This window comes from Plectropomus leopardus, chromosome 20, assembly GCF_008729295.1.
Source record: "Plectropomus leopardus isolate mb chromosome 20, YSFRI_Pleo_2.0, whole genome shotgun sequence".
Lineage (NCBI taxonomy): Eukaryota > Metazoa > Chordata > Actinopteri > Perciformes > Serranidae > Plectropomus > Plectropomus leopardus.
This window is the reverse complement of record NC_056482.1, coordinates 5,926,960-5,942,535: the sequence shown is the minus strand read 5'-3', so window position 1 is coordinate 5,942,535 and position 15,576 is coordinate 5,926,960. Positions and strand designations below refer to the sequence as shown.

The 15,576-nt window shown below is 36.3% G+C and overlaps 1 protein-coding gene across 1 annotated transcript; it reads right to left on the bottom strand.

Annotated features, from left to right (window-relative positions):
- Positions 1–82: 82 nt before the first annotated feature.
- hexb (hexosaminidase B (beta polypeptide)) lies at positions 83–13,213 on the bottom strand. Its single transcript, XM_042509768.1, is given in 15 exon segments — positions 83–395; positions 2,220–2,324; positions 2,440–2,530; positions 2,958–3,138; positions 5,018–5,090; positions 5,231–5,317; positions 5,427–5,607; positions 7,256–7,388; positions 7,489–7,590; positions 7,683–7,793; positions 7,905–7,931; positions 7,933–7,952; positions 9,545–9,610; positions 11,926–12,077; positions 12,957–13,213. Coding segments are annotated over 15 exon segments (1,650 nt in total). The 3' UTR covers positions 83–331.
- Between the last annotated feature and the right edge of the window lie 2,363 nt (positions 13,214–15,576).

The window sequence follows — 15,576 nt, the reverse complement described above, 5'->3', positions numbered from 1 at the left end:
AAACTGCTGATTATAGCTCACAGAGACGCGTCACAACATAGAATGATCAAAAAAGAGCCGAAAAAGGCCAAAAACGTTATAATACAGTATGTCAATTGTTTATTCACAATCAATTATACAAATATTCATAAAAACAGTGCATTTATAAATTCAAGCAATTTCTGACATTGGATGTGATTCAGAGTTTTGTAGAGCAGATTTAAAAAGGATGTGTCTCTAAGCATTGATACACTGACATCTTTAAAAAGGCAGTCAATAAGCATGGAGGTGATTGTGTATAGATGTGCTTCCCTTTTCTGTTCCCATCATCAGGTGCTCACAGTTGTTATTATCAGATACCTTTGTACTCCCGAGGGCAGTAGCTGGAAAACAGCGGCTCAGCTGGGATCCCACGCCTAAGTTAGAAGAAGACAGTTTAAGTCATGTGATATATAAAATAAGTAGTCTCCCATGAATTTAGGATTATGGCCTTTTTTTGGCACTTTTTTCAACATGCTATATTATGGCGCATCTCTACGAGCTATAATTAGCTGTTATCAGCCATTTTCTGGATATGTCAAAATTTGAGATTTCTCGCCATACTATACTATGCGGTTTTCAGCCCCTTTTTCAACATGCTATATTATGATGCTTTTTTTTAGCCTTTTTACAACATCCTGTATTATGAAGCTTTTGTCAGTTTTTTTTCCGATGCTATGGCATGTCTCTTCAAGCTATAATATGCGCTTTTTAGCCATTTTTTGGATATGTCAAAATTTGAGATTTGAGATTTGCCATACTAAACTATGATTTTATTGTACCATTTTGGGCCATTTTGTAGGACGCACTATACTATGACATTTTGGCGTTACTTTTGACAACATACTATAATGTGACGTTTTTGTGCCATTTTGGGCCATTTTTGATGACATACTATACTATGACATACTAAACTATGATGTTTTTGTGCTATTTTTGGTCATTTTTGTTGACACATTTGGGGGCCATTTTTTAAGACATACTATACTATGACGTTTTGGTGCCATTCTGGTTCTTTTTGACGACATACCATACTACGACGCTTTGGGGTCATTTTTGACAACATTTTTGACTTGTTTTGGATAACATATTATGATATGATGTTTTGGTCACATTTAAAGAAGAAGTACTAAAGTATGATGTTTTTGACCCATTCTTGACGGATAACTATACTATGACCTTTTTGATGTAATTTTGATGACATACTATACTATGACGCTTTTCATGACATACAATATTATGCAATTTTTGATCCGTTTTTGACGACAATACATGACGCTTTATAGTCGTTTTTGACAACATCCAATACTATGACGTTTTGGTCACATTTTTGAAAACATGGTATAGTATGACATATTTTTGTCATATTGATGACACACTATATTATTACTTTTTTTTGTAAGATTATTTTGGGGGATTTTTTCCCCTTTATTGTCAGGATAGCTATATGACGACAGGAAATGTGGGAGAGAGAGGGGGAATGACACGCAGCGAAGGGCCAGAGGCTAGAATCGAACCTGGGCTGCTACAAAGGCCTTGGCATATGGGGCACACACTCTAGCAGGTGAGCTATAGACCGCCCCTATATTATCACTTTTTTGACAAATTTTTGATGACATACTATGCTATGATGTTTTTTTGCACATTTTTGGCAAATTTTGGACAACATACTATACTATGCCCTTTTTTGACACATTGACACATTTTGAATACATGATGTACTATGACGTTTTTGACAACATTCTATACAATGATGTTTTTGACACGTTTTTTAACAACATACTTTACAATCAGGTTTTAATGTGATTGAGGACGACATACTATAACTTTTTTATGACATATTATTCCCTGAAGTTTTCTGACATATTACACTATGACTTTATCACAACATATTGTCCTCTGACATTTTATGACATAATATACCATGTTTTTTTTTAATAACAATTTAGACTTGTCAGTGTTTGTTTCACTATACCATGACTTGTGGTTTTTGCTTCTTTGCATTACTGATGATATAAACCTTGCATTGCTCAAGTCAATCAATGCAATTAAACTGAACTGAAGCATTCCTACATACACTGTCCCTGATTAAGTTTTGCCTTTCCCTGGGATGGCGGCATGCTCTCATGTTAGACTGTGCATTAGTATTGAGACCCATCTGATTCCATAGGTACTAGGAAAAAAGTACTTCAGATACTTACTCTACCATGCGACAGCGGTGTACAGACAGTCTGTTGAAAGCATCGTTGATGTCCGTCACGTCCTTTGCGCTCCACAGCCGTTCCGCCACGGCACTGGCACGAGGCCTGGGAGTGACAGAACACATCATAAGAGAAAAAGAATCAGTCTGCAGTCATGTGATGTGTCATGGTTCAAAATACATTTATGTTACTGATAAGAGATCATTACAGAATGACATACCAGAGTCTGGGTGTCAGGTTGGTGGCATCCACATACTCCCCCCACAAACAGGCTTCTCCACCAATCACAAGCTTCTTTTGTTCTTCAGTTCCTGTTTTAAAATGAAACATGTATGATGAGATTGAGCAGCCCGAACACAGTCCAGGGAATGTAAAACTCCACTGGACTGGAGTGACACATTAAATACTTAATTTAACCAACATTATACTGTGATTTTCTCTGACAGCAAAATATTAAGATAATATCACCCAGTTCATTCAACAGGCTTACACATATTTGCACAGGAGTGACAAACAGCTGCATGACATTTCATGTCATGAGTCAAACGAAGCAGCTTATAAAATCTGAGTCACACCAACAACATAACAATAAAAAAATCATATGACTGAGGCAAAGTCCTACCACCCGTATGTGAATACTTAAATAAGCAAAAATAAGTTGTGTAAACAGCAAATGAATTACTGTAATGGGCAGGGTGAAAAAAAGTTGCTGAAGAAATCATGAATGCAGACACAAACCCGTGAAATCCTGTGGGTCGGCCTTGTAATGGCCCTTCCAGTCCTGGCCGTAGGAAATACGGTTCAGGTACCAGGGAGTGGACAGCAGGGTCTGGTACCCTGATGATGTAACTTTTGCCATCTCATTCTGGTATTGCTCCTGGTTTCCTTTCCAAACGTGGATAATTGTGTCTGGTTTCAGCTACACAGCACACATACATACAAGTATCAGTATCAGTTAGATAAAGAAGAGAGTTCAGGGACAAAGATGACAATGTCTGAGCCTTCAGTTGTTTCAAGTTTCTATTATTTTTAAGATATTTATGTATCTTTTGTGTTTTTTACTTCTTTTCCATTTAAATCTTTTGCAGAACATGATATCACAATCTGCATGGAAACATTTTTGTGTCTGGAAATCGAAAAAAAAAAAAAAAAGGTTCAGTCCACTCTCGTCTTGGTCCAGGTTTATGAAGGACCAAACCTGACTCATTTTCCCCGATTTGTAAATTTGAACCATGTCTTCAACATATTGGGTCATTGTCTCAAATGAACCAGGATTGGTCCTTCAAAGTGGTGAACAACACCAACCAATGAAAGAAACGTGAAACCAGCAACCACATGGCCTCATCTTCACTTCATGTCTGTCTGACTCTCCTTGTCACAACTGTGCAGTTTTCAAGCATAAGCCTGTTGAACAAAATCCAGAATTGATTTTTGCCTCAATTAGTCAGGCCCAAATCAAGAGTTTCTTCCACCAAATGAAACTGATTCAACATAAAACGCCGTTTTCATGAAAACTGACCGTTGAAGTTGAGCGGCTCAACCTTGTAGTACTTCTGCCAGTCCTGTGCGTAGCTAATGTAATCTAGGTACCATGGGGCGGAGAGGATGGTGGTGTACCCGGCTGCCGTGACCTTGCTCATCTCCTCATTAGCCCCGCCGCCGATCCACACATGCACTACTGTGTCTGGCTTTAACTGAAATAGTTACAGACCAAGCTACGGCACTTGGGTTGGATACTACAAGATGTGTAGATTTTGGTCAAGAAAACTATAAAAGAGGGAAGGGTCATAACGTCCGTGCACATATCCTTCAGTCTGGACAATCACTGAAACTGTGAAATCCCCATTTGAGTATTATCACTGGCTGGCTTTCCATTAACCCTCAAATTGTGCAAATTAAAATTGCGAATACAAAATACGCCTAATTTTGAAAAAACTTTTTTGCAAAAAATGTTTACACTTACATGAGGTGGTATTTCAGGTGATTCAAAAAAGCCCTAGTTTGCAAAACTGATATGGAAACACTTTTTTCCCTTTTGGAGCTAATATGATGTGCATCACCGGTTGGTGGTAATGCGACTTTATGGATGCCAACAGCCATTAAACCAAAAAAAGAAGCAAAAGCAGAATAAAGTCACATGACATTCTACAAAACATGACTTACGTATGTGTGGACAGAGGAAGAGACCGAGATCTTCTTAACTCTTACACAAGACAAAGAAATTACGGCAATATTAGATTGGCTTTATGAAGTGGCTGCACAAGATATAACCTGCCAATGTTTTGGACATCCGTCGCCATGGTTATTGGAACGTTATCGCGAGAGGAAAGTTGCATAACATCCTGAGAGAAATTGCATGATGGATCGAGTTTTAGTGAGACTTGCCGTGACTGTCCCATAAACTTCAATAGAAGTAGCACCAAAGTCTGGCATCAACGCGAAATTTGAATGCGGTCACATGACCTAATGACCCTTCTTTCTCTTATAGTTTCCCTGGTTTTGGTTAAAGTAATAGTTTGACATTTTGGGAAATGTGTTTATATTTGCTTTCGAGCTGAGAGTTTAATGATAAGATACCAATATCATGTCTGTATGCTAACTATGAAGCCACCACAGGAAGCTAGGTAGCATAGCTTGACCAGAAAGCAGATCAGGTTTATTTTCCAAAATGTCAAACTATTCCTTGAATAACACAGAATGAACAACAAAAACAGAATTGACCTTTCAATGGTGATAAAGTAAGTATCAATTACATTATTATTTGATTAACTCCTACATGGAAATAAATCTGAAGTTACCTTTACACCGTTGTCAAAGACCTCCTGCCAGATCATGTAGCCCTTCTTGGTGGTGGTGACGATATTCAAGAGTCTATAAGATCAAAAAAGACAAAATAAATTGAAAATCTTTCTCTTTTGAATAATAAACAAAACTTTTAGAATGCAATATTTCTCTGATAACCAGTTAACTGTGAACAAGCAAAATACTGTTATATAAAATGAGCAACATACTTTTGGATATAAAATGATTCCAGTTTGCTGTAGTCTTGTCCAAAGCCTTGCTGCTCCATGAACTTCTGAATGTCCGGGTTGGACTTCCTGCAGGAGGGAAAAAAACAGCAGCCAAATATTATATTATTATATTATTATTTTATCTGCTGTGCGATCTAAGTTTTGGAGGAAAGGTTTTCAGGCACTGTGTACACACCAGCAGGTGAAGTCCACCTCATCACCTCCCAGGTGAACGTAGGCATCAGGGAACACGGTGCTGATCTCCTTGAAGAACTGCCTCATGAAGTCATACGTGGTGTTCAGGATGGGATTCACAGGTCCGAAGGAGCCGGAGGGTTTGGGGCCAGAGTAACAGGGTGTCAGCAGATCTGGCTGGCCTTAGGGGAAAAGAACTTCCATGATTTACTGTTTTCAGATATATCCTTGCTGAGTGGCTCCAGGTGAGTTTTTGGAAGAAAAAAGTCTGATTTCTTTAAAAAAAAAAAATGGAATTACTGCCTTGCGGTGATATGCCTCCACCAACCATAAAGTTACAGTTTACATCCATGTCTACCCAGACTCATATGTAGTCTTGACAGTGGACTATGATTCAAATATGGATGTTGCTGCGAAGAAGTTACAAATTCCAAAACGTGGATGCTACAAACACATTTCCAACCTGGCAGTAACAGCGGATCTATGCAATCAACCCAGTTGCAAGGTACAAGGTAACTTTACGAGATGGTTACTAAAGATTTAGCAGTAATTAGCGTCACAAATTCAGTATGTGACCAGATGTCTCCACTTCTGTTCTTGAATTATGGCGTTACATAAAGTGTTTCTACAGGACATTATGGTGTCACAGTAAAGTTAACCTTTGACCTTTTGAGTATAAAATGTCATCACAGTTTATTGTTGAGTCCAAGTGGACATGAAGAGTTTCCCTCAAAGTGTTCTTGAGATATATAGGTTTACCAGAATGTGATGGACGTACAACAACTACAACAACAACAATGCCACACTGTTGCAAACACGTAGACATAAAGCAATATAACAAATGGTGACACTATTTCTGGACAATATGTTGCAAATAAAATATCATGAATTTTTTTGGACCAAATACCTTTTTGATAAATAATCACCAATAATGTGGATATGATGCATTAGTGGGTAAAGAATAGGGCTGCAACAATGAATCAATAAAATCGATTATAATTGATAATTAAATGCATTGGCAACGAATAAAATTCTAAATTCGTTGTGTCGTGCAATTATGACGTCGCTCGCTGAGTAGCGGGACTGTTAACATCATGCCGACAGGAACAGAGGTGGAAAAGCTGGTGATTTGAAGAGGCATGGCAGGGGCAGAGACAATGTTTCGTACGAAAACTTCAAAAGTTTAGGAGCACATCACATTATGCAAGACATGGAAGTGTGTCAGTTCCAAAATATGCAAAAGTGACACGGCACGGCACGCAAGCACGATGGTTATGATGCAGCATATAAAGCGAAAGCGAAAGTCACCAGCAGGGTAGGTCTTGACAAAAATCAACGTATGTTAAGTAAGAAAAATAACGTTATGTTGTAAAAGCTGTCAACATTTAGTTTTTGAATTGTTTCATGTTTGATTTTGTGGTTATTTATTATTCATAATTTAATATTATTTTTGACAGCTCAGGGATGTTCACGCAACTTCATGTTTGTGCCCTGCACTTTTTGCACTGTGTCAATGATAAACTGTTTTTGAGCTGTTACTATTTTTTTTTTTTTTTTTTTTAAATCTGATTAATCGATTAATCAAAAAATAATAATTGACTAATTAATCGATTATCAAAATAATTGTTAGTTGCAGCCCTAGTAAAGACAAATACAGCTAGAAGGGTGTGGTAAATTCAGAAAATGACATCGCTTTACTGTAATTCTCCTTTCAAAGCCAGGCAAAGATGATACACTATTACAATATCTAAAATCTAAGACAATATCTGGTCTCATATCACATCAATATACTATTATTACCCGGCTCTTAGTGAGGCTTGCAAAACTAACCTTTGCCCCAAGACTGTGTGTGTCCTGGAGTGTCAAACTCCGGGATAACACGAATGCCTCGCAGACGGCCAAACTCAATCACCATCTTCACGTCAGCGGGTGTATACACATGTGTGTATGGGTGGTAAGCTCCCTGTGAACAGTTTATTGAATTGTTAAAAAAACTGTGTGTTGATATTGAAAACTCTCTTCTTCCTGGCTGAGATTTAACACAAATAAACAGCTGTGTTGACCTGCTGGCTCAGCTGTGGGAACGTTCGGCTCAGGTAAGGGAAGGACTGATCATCCACAATGTGCCAATGGAAAACATTGAATTTGTTCATTGCCATTGTTTCCTGTATGAATGAACAAAAGGAAAAAAATGTATTTTAAACTGTAAATAAAGTTAAAAATGAGAAAATAAAAAAGGAGGTCGTATTGGAAATACCAGATTAGTCAAGATGACTTTAATAGGCAGGAAATGCCGAGAGATGTCCAGTAAGATGCCTCTATGTGCGAATCTGGGAAAGTCACTAATTGCTGTTGAATTGATGCTTTTCTGAAAAAAGATACAAAGTGAAAATCAGTAAATTAAAGCCTGGCTCATATACAGTTGACCCCTGATGCTCACTGAGTAAAAATATAAAACATCACATTGTCCTTCACTTACGGCTCCATAGTCGTCTTCAAACACCAAACTGGCTGAAAGTTTCCAGACCTAGAAGTGATGCAAAATAAAACCATTATACTTAATCATGCTTTGTCCTTTTTATGGTACTTTTATTCATTATTGAAGAGTCATTTTGGACATGTCTCAGGGAGGGACACAGAGTTTGCCATACAAAGTGTAACGCCACATTGGACTACACAAAAACAGCTTTGATTATTTTTAACCCTTTCAGACCTGAAGCAACATCAAACTTTTCTTGTCATATTTAAGACGCCTTTAATGAGTTTTTCAAATTTTAACACTGAGAAAATTAATGATTTAATTTTTTCAAAAAACATGGAAAAAGGCAACAAAAACAGCTTAAATGGTAAGAAATTTCCACAAATTGCAATCACTTTTTAGTGCTGATTTACAAAATTATGTATTTAAAAAGCTAGGTGAATTAATGCTTTTCTTTTTTCCAAAAAAAAAAAACTGCTAGCTAAATTAAAAGCCACATTTTTAGCTAGTAGTATCATAAATTATGATTAAAAATATGTTGGAGAATTATTTAAATTTTTAAGCACTTTTTCCTAGATTTCCTTTTTCATTTTTTTTTAATGTTTATATTAATTAATTATTTTTTATTTATTTTTGTTTGTTTATTTTTTTTACTTATTTTAAGGTGATTTTCTTGTATTTCTTACTAATTTCTTGCTAAATTTGGGGTCATTTCTTCTTTTGTTGCTCATTGCTTTCTTCCCATGTTTTTGAAAGAAATCAAACCAGTTTGCTCAGGTTTCAAATGTTAATAATTTAACGGAATAGGTTTTACATTTTGGGAAATACTTTTATTTTAGGCCGTATGCAAACTGTATCAATACTCTGTATTTGTTCCTTCTTTGCCTGTCATGATCAGACCCCTGGTTGTGTAGACACTCTTTTGTACAAAGTTGCTTCAATAAAATCCAAAAAATCTACATTTTGTGTTTTTCTCACTGTATTGGTCTCTTTTGATAAATAGATTTCCAAGACATCACTCAAGTCCCAAGTCATAAACTTCGAGCACATCACCAAATGTAAATCCTGTTCATCACCAGATTAATAATTTCTAACATTTATAAAAGTTGCGATATACTTTTGAAAATAATAATACACTTATTTGGGCTTCAGGGGAAGATATCAAGTGTTTTCAAGTCAAAAGGCTGAAGTCCAAGTGAAGTCATTGATGTTAAATTTTAAGACGAGTTGCAAGTCTCTTTTTTTTTTTTTTTTATTTTGTCATGTGACTTGAGTCTGACTTGAGTCCAAGACACGTGACTCGAGTCCACACCTCTTGTTCTCGCTGAGAGACAGATGAGAAGATTGCTATCACTTTGATGTGTGTCTGTTAAACATGAATCTACAGAGAGGAGACTTTATCTCAGCTTAGCATAAAAAAAACAACAGATTAAACAAACAAGATATCAGGTGTTAGTTATTAAGCTTTAGAGGGGGGTGGTAAGTGGATTTTTTTACCTTTGGACAGAGCCAGGCTGGCTGTTTCCCTTGTTTCCAGTCTTTATGCTAAACTGAACTAACTGTCTCCTGGCTGTGGTATTATAGAGGTATTGTCTGCTTTGAAAAGGTGCAATAATGAAAAAAAAAAAAAAAAAACCTACCATGCAGCGCTCCCCAGACCTTCGGTGCTTTCAGGACGGCATACGGCTGATCCACTGACAGCTCATCTGTGGACAGAGGACATGTACACAGTCAGTGTTGTTAAAGCGTGGCAGGTGTTATTTAAGGTACTTAAGTCATGGTCTTAAACACTTCGGGGGCTTTTAAACATTTTAGTCCATACTGACCAGGTTAATCCTACTATCTACCATCCAGGTAATCTCTAAGTAATGACAAGTTTACACCCTTTCTCTGGTTTTAAAATGTAGTATGAAGAATCAGATAGATGTGATGACATTATCAAAGATTTCAGATAATCATGCAGCAGTGTAAAAATACTCTATTACAAGTAGAAGTCCTGTATTTAATTCCTGTGTTATCAAGTGTTATCAGCGAAAAGTACGTTTAAGTATCAAAGTGGTCGTTCAGGATAAAAACGACCCCTGTGAATGATATTTTAAATGACATTATTGGACTATTAACACATCAATGTGCAGCATTTTACTATTCTAGCTGTTGAGGTCAAGCTATTTTTAATTATTTAATACACATTTTGGTATTTTCATTTATGACAAATTATTATTGTTATTATTGTTTACTTTTCTCTCATTTTTCTATTCTATTTTTTCTGACAACAAAAATAATTTTTGGGAGCCTAAAACAGTTTTTTCAAACTAATTTTAATCCAAACATCTGAGAAAGTTTTGAGAGGATATTGGGCTGATATTTGGCGTTTTGCTGATTATCTGTATCAGCATTTTATTTTAATGATCGCCAATAAAAATTAATCAATTAATTAAAAAGTGCAAAGAAAGTGTCAGCAAGGGAGAAACATTTACTTTGTGAAACCTCAGGGAGCTATATTTATTTATTCTTTTATTCTTTTTTTATACACATTTTCACTAAAAACAAACGTTGCAGGGAACTTGCTGTATTTGATGCTGAACATTTCAGTTTAGATTAAACATTTGCTAAAGGAATTTAAAGAAAGTTTTGTGTTGGACTTTGTTATATTCCAATATATAAATATTGACAGAAAGATTTTTATTTTTATTGTAAGTGCATATCGGTTCCAAATATCGGTCATCGGTCTCATTAACTACTAATAATAGTTATCAGTCCTGAAAAACCAATATCGGTCGAGCTCTTGCTGTTAATATCAGGCGGTTAACTTAAACAAACTGTCCCGATCTAGAACTGTCAGATCAAGTTATTTTTGCCATTATTAGACCGAAACCGATGATGAGTATCGACTTGCTCATCCCTAGAAAAAAGCGTTTGTACAGCAAATAAAAAGAAATTGCATCGGATGATTTTTAAAATTAATCAGCAGTGGCCTGCAAATAACAGAATGCACCCCATGTTCATTTCCACAGAGGAAGTGTTTGATGATTGTTCACATCAGTTACTCAAGTGAAAGTAGCAATACAGCATGGGGGTGGGTGATGTATCAAATATATTCTATAAAAACTGCATTTTTCGTTACTTTATTATAGCTGCATTTTATTTTGTATTATTAGAAGAATATCTTATTTAACTTTATAAAAAAAATGTTTTAGCTAAGTATATATACATAGTGTATTATGATATATTGCCATATATATATTGCCATATATATATACACACATATATATATATAGTGTATTGCAATTTAGACTTAAATAATAAATGTCATTTCTAAGCCGTATCGCCCAGCCCTGCTACCGTAATCTAAGAATACTCCACTACAAGTTAAAGTCCTGCATAAATGACGAATGTTCCTTAAGTAAAAGCATTAACGTATTGCTAGCAAATTGTAAAGTTTTAAAAAGTGAAAGTTCTTTTGCAAAAAATGTCCCACTGTTGTTTAATGTTTTTTTGTTTTGGTCTCGATTTAAAAAGCTACAAGTAAACTACATAAGGGACTATAATTTATTTAACAGAAAGGATGGGTGGCTGGGGTGTGACTTTATTTGTTTGTTTGTTTTTAAATATCATGACCCTCCCCAGAACGACTAATATTTTTCCTTGAGCCTCCCTGAGCACTGGAGGAATTTGCATAACTCTCCCTTCACCATGTATGACAATTTGAATGGTGTGATTTTAGAGATTTGTTTGACTTAAGGGTTTTGGTGGTACTTAGCGTATTTAAAAAATAATTAAATACATAAATACAACCATTTCAAGTTAAAAGTCCCTTCCCTGAGCCAAATCAAAAAAACATAACTTCCTCCCTAGTACTTAGGAAAATTACCCCCCCCCCCCTTTGTAAAGTTGCATAAGATGTAAATACTCAAGTGAATTTATTCTTAAATATACCTTGCTGCATCTCACCACTGAGCAGAAGCGAAAGAGAGAGCATGATCATTAAATATGATATCCGTGATGAGGAGAAGAGACTCACATGACTCATCAGAAGCCACACCGGGGTATCCGTCACATTCAGAGTCAGCTGATGTGATCCACACCTGCAACTCTGTCAGCTCAGAGGGACCTGATCGCCTGCCTTTGCTCAGCTCCAGCCTTTTAGCATTGCCAAATATGTACTCATAATATCTGTTGAGAGAGACAGAGAATGGAGAACATGTTTTTCTTATGGTACGGAGCAAACCAGGAAGAGAAAGTTTGTTGGGTTTTTTCAGAGTGGGGTGGGTTTAATTTCATTTTAGAGATCTCATTGACTTGATTTTGAACTGCAACAGTGAGGGGAGGACACAATGTGAATCATGCATTTTAGCATTCTGCTGATTTTCTGAAACTTGCATTTCACAAGCATTTAAACTTTTTAACTCTGAGCAAACTAGTTTGATTTTTTTTTTTAAAAACGAGGGGGAAAAGGCATCAGCTTCTTGCATGAAATGTCCCTCAAATTAGGAAAAAATTGTAAAAGGTTTCAAGAAAATAATCTAGAAAATTGGCTTTGGGGGGAAAGGGAAATTTAAAAAATATCAAATAAAGAAGAAAAAATACTAAGAAGACTATTTATTATAATAGTAAAGTAATATAATATACTATTTATAATAGTATTTATTACAATTGTTGTGTTTATGTTTTTTTTTTTATTTATTTATTGATTTATTTACAAATTTTCAAATTAAGTTGCTTGAGTCAACTTGCTCGGGTTTCAAATGGCTAATAAATGTCTTATAAAATGTGCCTGTCACTTTAACTCAAATTCAAAAAACTGGCGTTACACAAATTCCCGACCTGCATGCTGTGGTCGGTTGTTTATGTTTGTTCTTGATTTCATAGTCCATTCACAAACACCTTGCTCAATTATTTTATAACACTGGTGCAAAGGACCAGGAGCTTACAAAAGGCGCAAAGCATAATACTGAAATCTACAAAGATAGTATATAAAGTAACGAAAGGTGAAAGTGAAAACATCGAAGAGCTAAAAAACACACACCAACTGGATAAAATAGAGTCTCTTACCTCCTGTACGCATCCTGCAGGAGGCTGCAGCTCGGCCCGGCGGATGACTCTTTGGCGTCAACTATTTTGAAGCTGAAGCTGGTTAACTTGAATGAAACCTCATGGATTTGCACTTTCTGCGGCAGAGGCCACAGGGAGCCGTATTTAGAGGCCTGGACGACGCGCTCAGTCTCGGTCTTCTCGTCGACTTCATCGATGTAGTTGTGCTGCAGCCCCTGAGAAAAGCCAAGAGCCAACAGTAACAGAGTAAACTTCATGTAGTGCTCATGTTGGTTGCAGACAGTAAAGTCACAAGACCTGGCGATCAGGATCACACAGCAGCATTATTACAGGAGGGCTGGGCGGGACTCTAATGCGGAAGTCCGGGTTGTGCAAAGATTTAAAGGGGAACCACCACAACCACGACGCCTACCGCTCTGTAACCATTATACTCAGATATATATGTTTCTTTATTTAACACACACACACACACACACACACACACACACATAAAATTACAAACTTAAGAAATTACAAAACAAATTGCATGGAATTGTTAAAAAAGTACAAGAAAGGTGTACAGAAAGGGGGAAATTAAGGTTTTACACACACACACACACACACACACATATATACACACATAAATACATAAATATATATATGGCCTGCTTCTTTAAACTGGTGGATGTGACGACTGACATCTTATGTATGTAATACACTGACTATGGATAAATACTTCGTACAACCCCAGTACAAAAATTTCAAAAACAGAACTATCTTTTTAAGAAAAAAAAAGGATGGTAAAAAGTTTGTCTCTAGATGTCCCATAATAAATAAATACACATATAAACATATGAGTGAAACACTGTAACCTACGGAGAACTAAATTTCCATTAGAACTGCAACCTGCAATTAATTTATAATGTCCCAGCATGCAACAGGCTTCAGTACTGCAACTAAATAAATCCAACCAAAAAAAAAAACAAAAAAAAAAAAAAAAACACAACAAACAAATTACAAAACAAAAACATAAACAAAAAACTAAAATGGTGCTTAACATCTTAATGTGGTTCTTTGGCTTGTAACATTCAGAGAACCTGTTTTCTATTTGGCACCCACCTTTAAAGGTGCTATATAGAACCTTTGTCAAACAGTGCTATGTAGAACCATTGGAGCCACCATAAAGCACTACACTGCCTCCCATTTTTGAGCCTGGAGGCTGCTAAATAATGCCAAATAATTCCAATAATTTGACATTTGCAGGCCCCATATGTCTGTAGATCCTGTTGACTGATACAATGCGCTGATTCATTGCCTGTCATTTCCCTGAGTTGCCCCAGATACTAACTTCTGTTTTCTAAAGTAAGATATAATCTGACGACTGCTCCAGTTTTCGGGTTGAAACCATTGGTCCTGGTCTGGATGTCTTTCTTTAAAAACTACTAGAATCTTTTCAAAGGGATTATTCTGTTCCAGCTGCACAGAAACCCACATCTACAAGTATGTATGTACACTTGGACGATCAACCTCCTGCTCAAGCGTTTGAACTTTGTCAGATATCAGATATCTGGCATAGGTCATCTTATCACAGGCAAAAAATTTCAAAATGCTTGCTGCAATTTATGCAGGATGCATGAATCATGAAAATAAGTGTTATGTTTTTGCTACCTTAGAAAAAGCCTTTATATGTACAGAGGAAGTGGGCCCTATTCCATGATCCCACCATGATGCCATCCTGTTTCTACAGTAGCCCAGAGTGGACAATCTCATAGAACCTGTTCATATTCTTGATAAACCTGTTATAGTCATGTGTAATTTCATTTATGATTTAAACTTAATTATTGCATGTATTGGTACATAACACATCACAAAAACACTACACAAAAACCTACTGTGTGGATACTGTAGGGCCATAATGGCAAAAACACTCACTGCCCTAGATATTAGTAAAGCTTCTCAATTTAAACGGTTATTGTGATTTAAATTACTTATAAATAAACTGGTACCATTTTGGCCCATGGACTAATTATGAAGGTGAAAAAGGAAAATACAGAAAGATTTTTGCTACAAGATGGAACTGTTACTGCTCTGGTTCCCAAACCTAATTCTGAACCAAAAATTACGGTTCAGAACCTGAAAAGTTGGGTCTCAGCTGGAACCAAAAAGTGCAAACCATGATCAGCAGGCGTGTCATATTCTACAGGTCGGAAAGAGAGAATGAAGAAGGAGACAATGGAGAAGTCAAGTGAGAAATTGTCAGATAGAAATGAGCATGTAGTGGTCTCATTATTATTTGGTTCTTTATTGTTTTTTGGGGGGTAAAAACAAATTTAATTACAGAACAAAATAATACTGTATACTGTTTATTTCTGTTTGTTTGAATTGTGCAACACCTTCCATCCTTTACTACAATGGTTCAGCAGAAAACTTATGGAATTGCAGACCTAGTTTGCTAGATAGCACCAAGACTCTGAGAAACTTGAAGAGAACCAGTTCAAGAACCAGAGCTAATATGTGTAGGAAAGGGGTATAGGAGGGCATTGAACAATTTCGGCCACAAGCAGGGCAAAAAGGTTAAGAACCACTGCAAGAATGCTTTATCCTATGGAAAAAAACTGTTTGTTAATATGTATTTTATTGT